At 37.0% G+C, this 12,450-nt stretch overlaps 1 protein-coding gene across 4 annotated transcripts in view; it reads left to right on the forward strand.

Moving 5' to 3' along the window:
- Positions 1–12,231, forward strand: part of Sap-r (prosaposin) — a 36,349-nt gene extending 24,118 nt beyond the window's left edge. For 2 of the 4 annotated variants that reach the window (XM_071681246.1, XM_071681247.1), the window contains exons 13-19: positions 256–424; positions 1,142–1,216; positions 1,868–1,977; positions 3,521–3,698; positions 4,653–4,813; positions 7,322–7,513; positions 11,168–12,231. In XM_071681246.1, the coding sequence (XP_071537347.1) occupies positions 256–424; positions 1,142–1,216; positions 1,868–1,977; positions 3,521–3,698; positions 4,653–4,813; positions 7,322–7,513; positions 11,168–11,221 (939 nt within the window). In that variant the 3' untranslated portion in view covers positions 11,222–12,231. The remainder of the gene's footprint in view (positions 1–255; positions 425–1,141; positions 1,217–1,867; positions 1,978–3,520; positions 3,699–4,652; positions 4,814–7,321; positions 7,514–11,167) is intronic. The other 2 variants (XM_071681248.1, XM_071681249.1) reach the window with 1 other exon arrangement.
- The last annotated feature ends 219 nt before the right edge of the window (positions 12,232–12,450 follow it).

A 12,450-nucleotide genomic window follows, 5' to 3' on the forward strand; every position in this document is an offset into this window, starting at 1 on the left:
CTAAATGTATGCAGGAATTTGTTAGTCTTTGTGTCATTCTGTTGACACATTATTGTTAGCATCATGACTCAAGAATAGTTCTTGGTAGAAGCTTTGTTCTTGCACCATAGGTACCCCATTTGGAGGTGAATCTATTAAATTTTGGTCCATGTTTGCAAAAATGAGCATATTTATGAGGAAATGATGAACCATGAAAAAATCTATGCTATAGACCAGTGGTTAAGGTTGAATACATTTATTTACTTCTCTTTCCAGGAAGATATTCGTCATGCACTTGACAATTTGTGTTCCCTCTTGCCTAAGAGTGTTGAAGCAGAGTGTCAGATATTTGTTGATACCTACACAGACCAGGTCATTCACATGTTGATCAATAATCTAACCCCTGATGAAGTTTGTCAAAAGCTTGGACTTTGTAAACCCAAAGGTCAGTTTGTCATATAATCTAGATAAATGGTGGACAAGTTTCTTTCAGTTACCCATACACAGAATTTTCGTCTTCACGTGTAGCACATTTTCATCTTCTAATGGCAGTCTTGCATTTACCAGCTTAGGAAACATCATGTAAATTTTGCACTTTGATATTTCCAGTTGTATATGCTTTGATGGTTAATATGCTACTTAGCCTCAGTGATTTCATCAATATTGCTACTTTGATATTAGCTATTTTCTTTGTTGTTTTACCTTATCATATATGAAGTGTGTAGCACATGCACTTTACCAGTTATAGCTTAAAATAGACTGAAGTGATATTAGATTCTATTGTAGTGAAGTAAAGTTAGTTGTAGTTAAACCTTTATCTATATATTTATTTGTAGTAAAGTTAAATCTTTATCCACATATTCATATGTAGTGAAGTAAAGTTGGAATTATAGTTGCATTTTTATCCATGATGAGACTTCTTGTCTTGAAAAGCATTAGTCTTCTTATTTATGTAATTATGCTTAGCAAAAGTATTTTATTAGATAGTGAAATCAATGGTACCCAAGGGCAATGAAAAGAATGAACTGAGTTTGCATAAAGAGAAGGTGCATCCTGTCAGTTTTGTGTTGAGAGAATTGTGGTATGCATTTTTTCTATGATCTCTGATTGGTTTTCTTTTCCTTTTACATTATTTTTTCTCTCATGAAACCTTCATTTACAGATGTGGAACTGCCCAGATTGAATGCTTCCCACCAACTTCCCATTTCCCGCATGTTTGTTTCAGTCCACCATGCAGGTAAGTTTTACCATTTCATATTTTTAGTAAAGTTGATCTAAGTTTATCTTAGCATAAACATACCTGAGAACATTGAAGGGGAAACATTTTCAGATGGAATGGCTTGGAAAGACTTGATGTCAGCAGCTGGTTGTAATTCCTTTGCATCAGCAGTATTGTAATAGTACATAACACTGCAAAACTTTTCATGTCGAAACTCCTGATAGGAAAAAGAATAAGTATGCAGTATGTACTTAAAGATTTGGTTTTGTTTGCATTCTTAAAAAATCCTTCAAACACACAGATTTGATAAGCTAAAATTTTTCTCTTGCATATCTTCTGGAACTGATTTGTTTATATTGATCATATACTGTACATATGAATAGGAGATATGTTAGTTTTGGGATTATTCACCCTTAAATGACTTGTAAAATGCATAGAGTAACATGCACACGAATAGTATTACATTTTGGTTAAGTAATTATGAAGTAAATGTAGTAAGTTTTTATCACTGCAAACTTTATTCTGTGACATTTTTGTCCATGAATTATGAATTCTAGAGTTCCAACTTCAAAGCATTTAATTTTCTGTTGCTGCACAGTTTATAAATTGAAATTAATTTGACAAAACACATACAGAATGATCTGAAGAATTAAAAATTAAATTTTTCAGATGCCTCTAATAACGAAGTCGACACGGGAGTACAGCAGTCTGCTGTTTGTGTACTTTGTGAATTTGCTATGAATGAACTGGACAACCTTCTCTTGGACAATGCAACAGTGGTGTGTACACAAAATATTTTGGCATTCTGTCATAAGTTCTCTGGTATTATTTACTTGTGAGTAGATGCTTGTAACTGTTATATCAGTACCATGACCCCATTCTTCCATGCTTGTTGACTTAATCATTAATCTTCATACTTCACACATTTCCCTAGAGGTTTTTCATTGATTTAGCACAAATGGGTAAAGTTCTCTCTCTTTTTCTCTTGACTGCTTATATAAGGTCTGCATTATGCATTGTTCGTAGATGCAGCAATCATTGAAAGTAACAGTTAACTCACTGTGTGTGCCTTTGAAAAGTTAACAGCAAACTGAGGATTAGCAGAATGCATGCATAGTGCTATTGTACAAAGCCAAAGGGGATAATGGTGAGTGCTCAGATTACAGAGGTATAAGTTTGTTGAGTATTCCTGGGAAATTATATGGGAGGGTATTGATTGAGAGGGTGAAAGCATGTACAGAGCATCAGATTGGGGAAGAGCAGTGTGGTTTCGGAAGTGGTAGAGGATGTGTGGAGCAGGTGTTTGCTTTGAAGAATATATGTGAGAAATACTTAGAAAATCAAATATATATTGCATTCAAATCACCCATCACTATAACTCGGTCTCATGCATCAAAACTACTAATACACTCACTCATCTGCTCCCAAAACACTTGCCTCTCATGATCTTTCTTCTTTTCATGCCCAGGTGCATATTTACCAATAATCACCCATCTCTCTCCATCCACTTTCAGTTTTACCCATATCAATCTAGAGTTTACTTTCTAACACTATCACATACTCCCACCACTCTGTTTCAGGAGTAGTGCTACTCCTTCCCTTGCTCTTGTCCTCTCACTAACCCCTGACTTTACTCCCAAGACATTCCCAAACCACTCTTCCCCTTTACCCTTGAGCTTCGTTTTACTCAGAGCCAAAACATCCAGGTTTCTTTCCTCAAATATACTACCTATCTCTCCTTTTTTCTCATTTTGATTACATCCACACACATCTAGACACCCCAATCTGAGCCTTCAAGGAGGATGAGCACTCCCTGCGTGACTGCTTCTTCTGTTTCCCCTTTTAGAAAGTTAAAATACAAGGAGGGGAGGGTTTCCAGCCCCCCACTCCCGACCCCTTTAGTCGCCTTCTACGACACGTGAGGAATGCGTGGGAAGTATTCTTTCTCCCCTATCCCCAGGCATCAAGTATAGTAATAATAAAAACGTGTATCGCATTTAAGATGCATAGCCATAATATCAGAGCAGCTGCTTTCCCTTGCTAAGTGCTACTTGTGACAACACCTATAGTCATATACACAATCTTCTTTCCTTTCATTTTTTTAGATGTCTAATAGTATTTTGTAAGTATGTAAGTAGTGCCATTTATTGACTATGAGAAGCATTTAGAATTTAGTTTTCCCTTTCGTACCAGTTGCTCAGAATGTTTTGAACCTACTGTAATATTTCATAAAAAGTGACCATGTAATTGTAATAGTGTGTTGTTAAAGTGAATCCTTCATGTTATTAATTAATCTATATGCATCATTATTTTTATGTACAGAGTGAGATCACTGAGGTTGTAGACTTCCTGTGTGCCCATCTACCCGGTACATTACAAGATGATTGTATTGGTTTTGTAGAACAGTATGGTGATGCCATCATCAAGCTTTTGGTTCATGACCTTGACCCTCAGTATATTTGCCAACAGATGAAACTATGCAAACCTCCTTCATATACAGGTACAGTACTGGAATTATTTTCTTTATTATTGTAAGTTTTATGAGCCCTTCAATTATTTTTATTCCTGTCAGTAATTAGAAGTTGGCTGCCTCCAGTTCATGATTTTTTCTCTCTTGGATATGACTAGTGACTGACAGAACTCTCTAGTCTAAAGCATAGTTATAGTTACCAGATTAAACAATGTTAATTTCCCAAAATTGGAAGTATGCCAGCCCCCAGTAACTTTACTCTATTTAATAAACTTTCAATTACTGGATCTAAACAACTTCTGTATCTGTTTATTATCATAAACACACAATGGATTAGTTATATACGGCCTCTCGAGTAACTCTTGCTGATACCCAGCCCATTTGTTTGCAACTGAGAGAAAGGAATTTTATTATTTATCAAAACTTAAAGAATGGAAACAAGTATTCTCTGCCCCTGAATTATATTTAGTTTTTCAAATCTTGTCTCTCTGTCTGATGCCTGTGCTCTTCAGGAACTTCCTAGGGAGTGGCCACAGCCAGAGAGCCTCCATAATTGGTGACTCCAGTGCTACTTTTTAGCTTCAAGTTCCTCACCCTTAACAGGCTGTTGGCAGAGGGCAACTCTAGCGCAGTGCTTTAGAGGCTTCTGCCTAATGTTCCAACAGATTACTTTTACCTAATGTTTTAACCTATTATTTATATCTAATATTCCTACATACTAGTGCTTCAGGCTTCTGTCTAAAATTCATTCCTATTGTTACTATTTATTGCTCCCATGATTTTTGCGAAAAGGCAGGGATAGTGCATAGCAATAACTGCAGGAAATGTTAAGGGTTAAAGAAAATACTACCTCACTGATGCAGGAAATAATTAATATATATGAAAAAAAGATATATATTGATAGGGGTTACTCTAGTTCCTTAAAAGAAATGAAAGTAACAGTATTACCAAATTTAGCCATCAACCTGTACGTTTTTTCTTCAGGACAGAGAGCTATGTTGAATATGAAGCTGGATAATTGCCAGGTGTGTAAAGGTGTAGTTAGCTACATAGATGGGAGGCTGAAGGATGGTGATTACACCCGTACCATTGAGAACATACTAGAAGAAGTATGCAGGTTTTTCCCCAAACCAGCAGAAATTCAGGTAAGAATACATCTGTGTCTTTGATTAAGTTAATGGTATGCAGTTTTTGTAACCATTTAGATTATGTCCTTCCTTTGGAATGTTTTGATTATTTTCCAAATGATCATGGTAGCATAGGAACAGAAAGTATGTACATATGAATATATATTGGAAGATGTCACAGTGGGGTGCGTGATCTAGTATATGCATAAAACCTTGAGGAAAAAGAAATGCGTTAAGTTCCCAAGTGTCGTCTTATCTGTCTCTTCTTTGTATATCAGTGCCTTCTATCATTCTCGTATCTCCCGATGATGTGATCATTACGTGAAACTGCACTTGGGAACTTATTGCGTTTCAGTTTCCTTGTGGTTTTGTGTGTGTGTGTGTGTGTGTGTGTATATATATATATATATATATATATATATATATATATATATATATATATATATATATATATATATTTTTTTTTTTTTTTCATACTATTCGCCATTTCCCGCATTAGCGAGGTAGCGTTAAGAACAGAGGACTGGGCCTTTGAGGGAATATCCTCATATGGCGAGGTAGCGCAAGGAAACAGACGAAAGAAATGGCCCAACCCACCCCTATACACATGTATATACATACGTCCACACACGCAAATATACATACCTACACAGCTTTCCATGGTTTACCCCAGACGCTTCACATGCCCTGATTCAATCCACTGACAGCACGTCAACCCCGGTATACCACATCGATCCAATTCACTCTATTCCTTGCCCTCCTTTCACCCTCCTGCATGTTCAGGCCCCGATCACACAAAATCTTTTTCACTCCATCTTTCCACCTCCAATTATATATATATATATAATTACAGAGGTATAAGTTTGTTGAGTATTCCTGGTAAATTATATGGGAGGGTATTGATTGAGAGGGTGAAGGCATGTACAGAGCAATAGATTGGGGAAGAGCAGTGTGGTTTCAGAAGTGGTAGAGGATGTGTGGATCAGGTGTTTGCTTTGAAGAATGTATGTGAGAAATACTTAGAAAAGCAAATGGATTTGTATGTAGCATTTGTGGATCTGGAGAAGGCATATGATAGAGTTGATAGAGATGCTCTGTGGAAGGTATTAAGAATATATGGCGTGGGAGGCAAGTTGTTAGAAGCAGTGAAAAGTTTTTATCGAGGATGTAAGGCATGTGTACGTGTAGGAAGAAAGGAAAGTGATTGGTTCTCAGTGAATGTAGGTTTGTGGCAGGGGTGTGTGATGTCTCCATGGTTGTTTAATTTGTTTATGGATGGGGTTGTTAGGGAGGTGAATGCAAGAGTTTTGGAAAGAGGGGCAAGTATGAAGTCTGTTGGGGATGAGAGAGCTTGGGAAGTGAGTCAGTTGTTGTTCGCTGATGATACAGTGCTGGTGGCTGATTCATGTGAGGAACTGCAGAAGCTGGTGACTGAGTTTGGTAAAGTGTGTGAAAGAAGAAAATTAAGAGTAAATGTGAATAAGAGCAAGGTTATTAGGTACAGTAGGGTTGAGGGTCAAGTCAATTGGGAGGTAAGTTTGAATGGAGAAAAACTGGAGGAAGTAAAGTGTTTTAGATATCTGGGAGTGGATCTGGCAGCGGATGGAACCATGGAAGCGGAAGTGGATCATAGGGTTGGGGAGGGGGCGAAAATCCTGGGAGCCTTGAAGAATGTGTGGAAGTCGAGAACATTATCTCGGAAAGCAAAAATGGGTATGTTTGAAGGAATAGTGGTTCCAACAATGTTGTATGGTTGCGAGGCGTGGGCTATGGATAGAGTTGTGCGCAGGAGGATGGATGTGCTGGAAATGAGATGTTTGAGGACAGTGTGTGGTGTGAGGTGGTTTGATCGAGTAAGTAACGTAAGGGTAAGAGAGATGTGTGGAAATAAAAAGAGCGTGGTTGAGAGAGCAGAAGAGGGTGTTTTGAAATGGTTTGGTCACATGGAGAGAATGAGTGAGGAAAGATTGACCAAGAGGATATATGTGTCGGAGGTGGAGGGAACGAGAAGTGGGAGACTAAATTGGAGGTGGAAGGGTGGAGTGGAAAGGAATTTGAGCAATTGGGGCCTGAACATGCAGGAGGATGAAAGGCGTGCAAGGAATAGAGTGAATTGGAATGATGTGGCATACCAGGGTCAATGTGCTGTCACTGGATTGAACCAGGGCATGTTAGGCATCTTGGGTAAATCATGGAAAGTTTTTCTAGTGCTACCTTGCATATGTGTTGGGTGGGAGGGTTGTCATTTCATGTGTGGCGGGATGGTTACAGGAATGAATAAAGGCAGCAAATATGAATTATGTACATGTGTACATGTCTGTGTATGTATATATATGTATACGTTGAAATGTAGAGGTATGTATGTGTGTGTGTGTGTGTGTTTGTTTTTTTACCCTTCCTCGAAAAGTGAAAATAAATTAAGGTATTATTTTATGAAGTTATTGTAGTGAGGGTAGGTAAGGTAGCTAGTAGAATTTAGTTGCTGATGTTTAAAGGTTACATACTAAAAAGTATTTACTTCCACAGTGTCGCAGTCTGATCGAAGTGTATGGACCTTACTTTCCTAACTTACTCTCAGAGCTTGGGAACCCTGATAAAGTTTGCCAAGGAATACATTTCTGCACATCTGACTCAACTGAACAGCTACTAGGAGGTGAGAAGTGCACTTGGGGGCCATCATACTGGTGCCAGACAAAGATGCATGCAGCTGCTTGTAAGGTTAGTACTAATATTCACATCTGTTTTTTTCCATTCTTGTATGTGAACAAGGCAAGAACAATGAAGGTGATATTGTGCCTTTTAAGCCAGGAGAAATATCTGAAGAGGACCCAAGAAATTATATAGAATGCAAATTGATTACTAAAAAAAACAGCTCAACCAATTTGATGAGAATCTTGTGACATTTTTAAATATGAAAGTTTTGTGATAATGATAGTAAATCACATAACACTACTTTGCACTAGCCAGATGCAATTCCAGTTATACTGTTATAAAAGTTAAAATGGCAGTAGCAAAGTAAGACAAACAAAATGAATATTGAAATTCTTTCTTTCTTTCAAACTATTCACCATTTCCCGCATTTGCGAGGTAGCGTTAAGAACAGAGGACTGGGCCTTTGAGGGAATATCCTCACCTGGCCCCCTTCTCTGTTCCTTCTTATGGAAAATTAAAAAGATAATGAGGGGAGGATTTCCAGCCCCCCGCTCCCTTCCCTTTTACTCGCCTTCTACGACACGCAGGGAATACTTGGTAAGTATTCTTTCTCCCCTATCCCTAGGGATAAGTATGAAAAATATAATATGCAAAAAACCATGGAATCCATGTAGAAAACTAAAGATAGAGATGTATAACAGCCCAGCAAGAAAGAGCAAGAGACTTTTAATGTTTTGCCAATACCCTGGAAGAAGCGTGTGCAGAAACTTTCAAAAGATAAACAAATTGTTGATATTGTTTCCAAGTGAGCCCAAAGATGAGAGCTGTTTAGTGCATTGCAATTGAGAATAACAGTATTTCGAATCAAATCACTTGTATGGTGAGTACTATGCACTAGCTTAACCTCATGGCATAACCTTCTTGTAAGTACCTGGAAGTGGGTAGGTACTCTCACTCCCTGTTTTGCTCAGCTACATGTATTTTGCTTTGGTCATTATCAGTAAGTGTTTGCGTGTGCCACTAACCACATCAGACATTTAAACTTGGACTCGATAACTTCTCTCTGCTGAAGAATAGATTTGTGCGGTGTACATACGTTGTCATACTTGTTGGCACTTTGCTCTAATTTGCTCACTTTTATTACTAATCTTTTTACATAACTATGACAAATTTTTTCATTTGTTTTATGTCACCAGTGCTGTGATTTACTCATATTATGAGCACAACTCCATGATAAAATCATCTTAACAGCTTTAAGAAGTCTTTTATTATACTCAATAGGGAGTCAGAACTTCCCCCAAATCCTTTTATTGTGTCTTTTCTAAATCCATAAATGCTACATAAGTTTTCTTTGATATTATTATGAATGACTTCATTATTGTTGGAAGCGATGTGATGGCTAGTTATAGCAGAACCACAATTGATTAGAATGCAGGCTACCACTGTTATTTTATGTCGGTGATATTCTTTTTATATCAGAGGATTTAGTAGGAATGATGGGCCTTTAAGGGTGTGTGAATGAGTATGTTGATGGTTAATGTTTGTAAGAGAAAGGATTTTGTTGTGGGAGTAGATGGATAGTTAGTGTTATAGCCATATGAATTGAGAAGTGTCGATTGTTTATTTAGACTTTAGGGTTTTTGGGAGTAATGATTATAACGCTGAACTTGGGTTAAAGATGAAAAAACTGGAGTGCACCAAAAGCTATGATGAATTCAGAAAATCTTGTTTGCAAAAATGTGCATGTGAAGTTATTGTTGAAACATCTGTTGAAACATTCTTGTATGGATATGTTCCCTGAGTTTTTCTAGGTCTAGTATATAAGAAAATAAGAATAGAGATGTATAACCTTAATAGCTAAGTAGATATAGGAAAATACAATGAATGTAGAAAGATATATGGTGGTAAGAGACCCTTAAACGATGCATGTAGGAACACTGGTGGAAATGGTTTGGCTGTTTAGGGCAAATATGTTGATAAAGAAAACTTTGTTACTTTTTCTGAAGGACACAAAAACAGGCAGAGTGTGAAAGGAATGGGTAGTTGTAACAAGTGAACTGATTAGGGTTTCATTTAATTCTATTCATGTATTTTTTATTATTGTTGCTGTCTCCCGCATAAGCGAGGTAGCGCAAGGAAACAGATGAAAGAATGGCCCAACCCACCCACATTCACATTTATATACATAAACACCCACACACGCACATATACATACAGCCATATACATATATACACATGTACATATCCATACTTGCTGCCTTCATTCATTCCCATTGCCACCCCGCAACACATGAAATGGCACCCACCTCCCTTACGCGCATGTGAGATAGTGCTAGGAAGGGACAACAAGGCCACATTCGTTCACACTGAGTCTCTAGCTGTCATGTAATGCACCGAAACCACAGTTCCCTGTCCACATCCAGGCCTCGCAAAACTTTCCATGGATTACCCCAGACGCTTCACATGCCCTTGTTCAATCCATTGACAGCACGTCGACCTGGTATACCACATCGTTCCAATTCACTCTATTCCTTGCATGCCTTTCACCCTCCTATATGTTCAGGTCCTGATCATTCAAAATTTTTTTCACTCTGTCCTTCCACCTCCAATTTGGTCCCTCACGTTTTCTCGTTCCCTCCACCTCTGACACATATATCCTCTTTGTTAATCTTTCCTCACTCATTTTCTCCGTGTGACCAAACCATTTCGATACACTCTCTTCTGTTCTCTCAACCACACTTTTTATTACCATACATCTCTCTTACCCTTTCAGTACTTGCATTTAATTCATATTATGATAAAAGCGTGTAGTGTGTGAAGGTAGAATTGAGAAGGGAATAATGATATTCATTTGACAAATCATCCTAGTTTGCAGAGGAAATAATTATGGTGTGCTATGATTGTGTAAAAGTATTAGTTCAATTGTTTGAGAGACTGTAAAATGCTGATTAGAACTAGGAGTCCTTTCACATTTATGTGGCGTGGACTAAGTGCATATTGTATGTACAATTTGTGTGAATTAATTTTGCATAAATAGGGTCTTGTGTCTACACACATACAATCTCTTCTAAGGCATAACACTTGACAGCACTTTACTTACACAGCTCATTCTTTGTAACTAGATTTTCCTGTGGTGAGTGCTAATGTGTTAGCTGCATTTTGGTACAGTGGTAGGAACAAGAGATAGAAGTAGTAGGTAGGAACAGAAAGCAGGAGCATTAGGTAGAAGTAGTCAGTATGAACATTAGGAGGTAGGAGCCTCTGCAAAGACTGTGCTAAACTTGCCCTCTTCCAGTGGCCTGTTAAGGATGAGGCATTAAAGGCTAAGAAGTGGCGATGGAGGTTAATAGTAATGGAGATTATTGCTGTGGCCACCCCATTGAGAGAGTTCTAGAAGAGAACAGGCATTAGTGGTATACATAGATAAAATAGAGAGTCTTCAACACTAGCCCATGATGTGAGCAGAGGATGGGATGCCTCATTCGCAGGGTTTGGCTCTCTTTTCTGATGTACTGATGATCTGAATTCACCCCATGGTAATGGGAATAGAGGTGAAGATGTTAGATGAATATAGAACATTATACCATACTTATGCTGTAGCTGATAGTTCAGACATCTTAAGATGAAAGAGACTTTGTGTCAGGTATTTATCATTTTTATCATTGCATACATGTCCTCTTATGTCAGATATCTATAATTTATATCTTTTCAACTTTACAGGCGACAACTCACTGTGAGACGAAAGTTTGGAAAGGAATTGCTCCTTTGGTTTAAGTCTTGGATTTAAGTTCCCTTGACATTTAATGAATCATTAACATTACATATTATCATAATATATTATGCCCTTTGTATAATGAAGTATGCATCTATCTGAATAGAATTTTAAGTCCAAACTACTCCCATTAGAAAATATACACTGTCCAATTTGTGAATTAAGATCTTTTTGTTGTGCAGTTTCATGAAAATTTTGGAATTGAACCACGTCAACTTTATGACCTTTGGGGTTCCATTATGACTGATACTAGAGTGTTTGATGGTCATTATCATTCTTACATGGGTATTTTTGTGTGTATACAGAATATTTGTTTTAGAAACCAGGTAGTTATCAAATGAGTCTTAGGTTAAGAAGAATTTCTTAAACCATCATTTCTTAAAGCAATCATTTCCTCAAATGCTGTTAAGCTCCAGAATATCAAACTAGAGGGCTAGATAAAAATGTTTCAGTTATTCACTAGAAATTTTTCTTGATGTACTTTAGAATAATTTATTTTTTGATAATTGATTGTAAGTTGAAATTTAAAAGCTATAAGTAAATTGGATATAATACTGCTCAGTAAGTCCAAATACCATTAGGGAATTTTCAAAATATGTTCATGCAAGATTCACAAATACCACTGAAATTTATTATTCATCTTTTTAAAGAATGCTGTTGGTGTTCTGATAATCATTGCATGAGCAGGTTGTATTGATTAAGAATTGGTTATTTAATAAAGGATGCTCAGACAGTTAGGTCTTGTCATAAATCATATGTCTTTTAAACTGAGAGCTTTTTTTTTTTCTTTAAATTCATTGAATATTTTATTTGCTGGTCTTTTAAAGATAGCTCTCATAGGCACATTATATTAATTAGGGTAGAAACGTTTACCCATGAAGTTATTTGTTTCCTGATGCTATACGCTGTTGTATTATTACTGTGCTTTTATAGAACTCAGAAATATGCAGCTGTGGAAAAGCTTGTAGTATGATATTGTAATTAGATAATAAAATTTACTACTTAATTGAAATCCTTCCTGTTTTATTTGAATTACATAAGAAGCATATTATCCAAAATTAATGAGGTGATGTTCATGAGAATTCCACAGAGTACTTTTAAGATTTTATCTTATCTCCCAGTCCGAAATTAACATATTCAAACAAACACATCAACAGTTTGCATTGGTGTGTCGTAGTTATGTGTCCGAGTCCCATCTGGTAAGGGCAGCTAATGCTGTGTGAAATTTCAA

This window comes from Panulirus ornatus, chromosome 32, assembly GCF_036320965.1.
Source record: "Panulirus ornatus isolate Po-2019 chromosome 32, ASM3632096v1, whole genome shotgun sequence".
Lineage (NCBI taxonomy): Eukaryota > Metazoa > Arthropoda > Malacostraca > Decapoda > Palinuridae > Panulirus > Panulirus ornatus.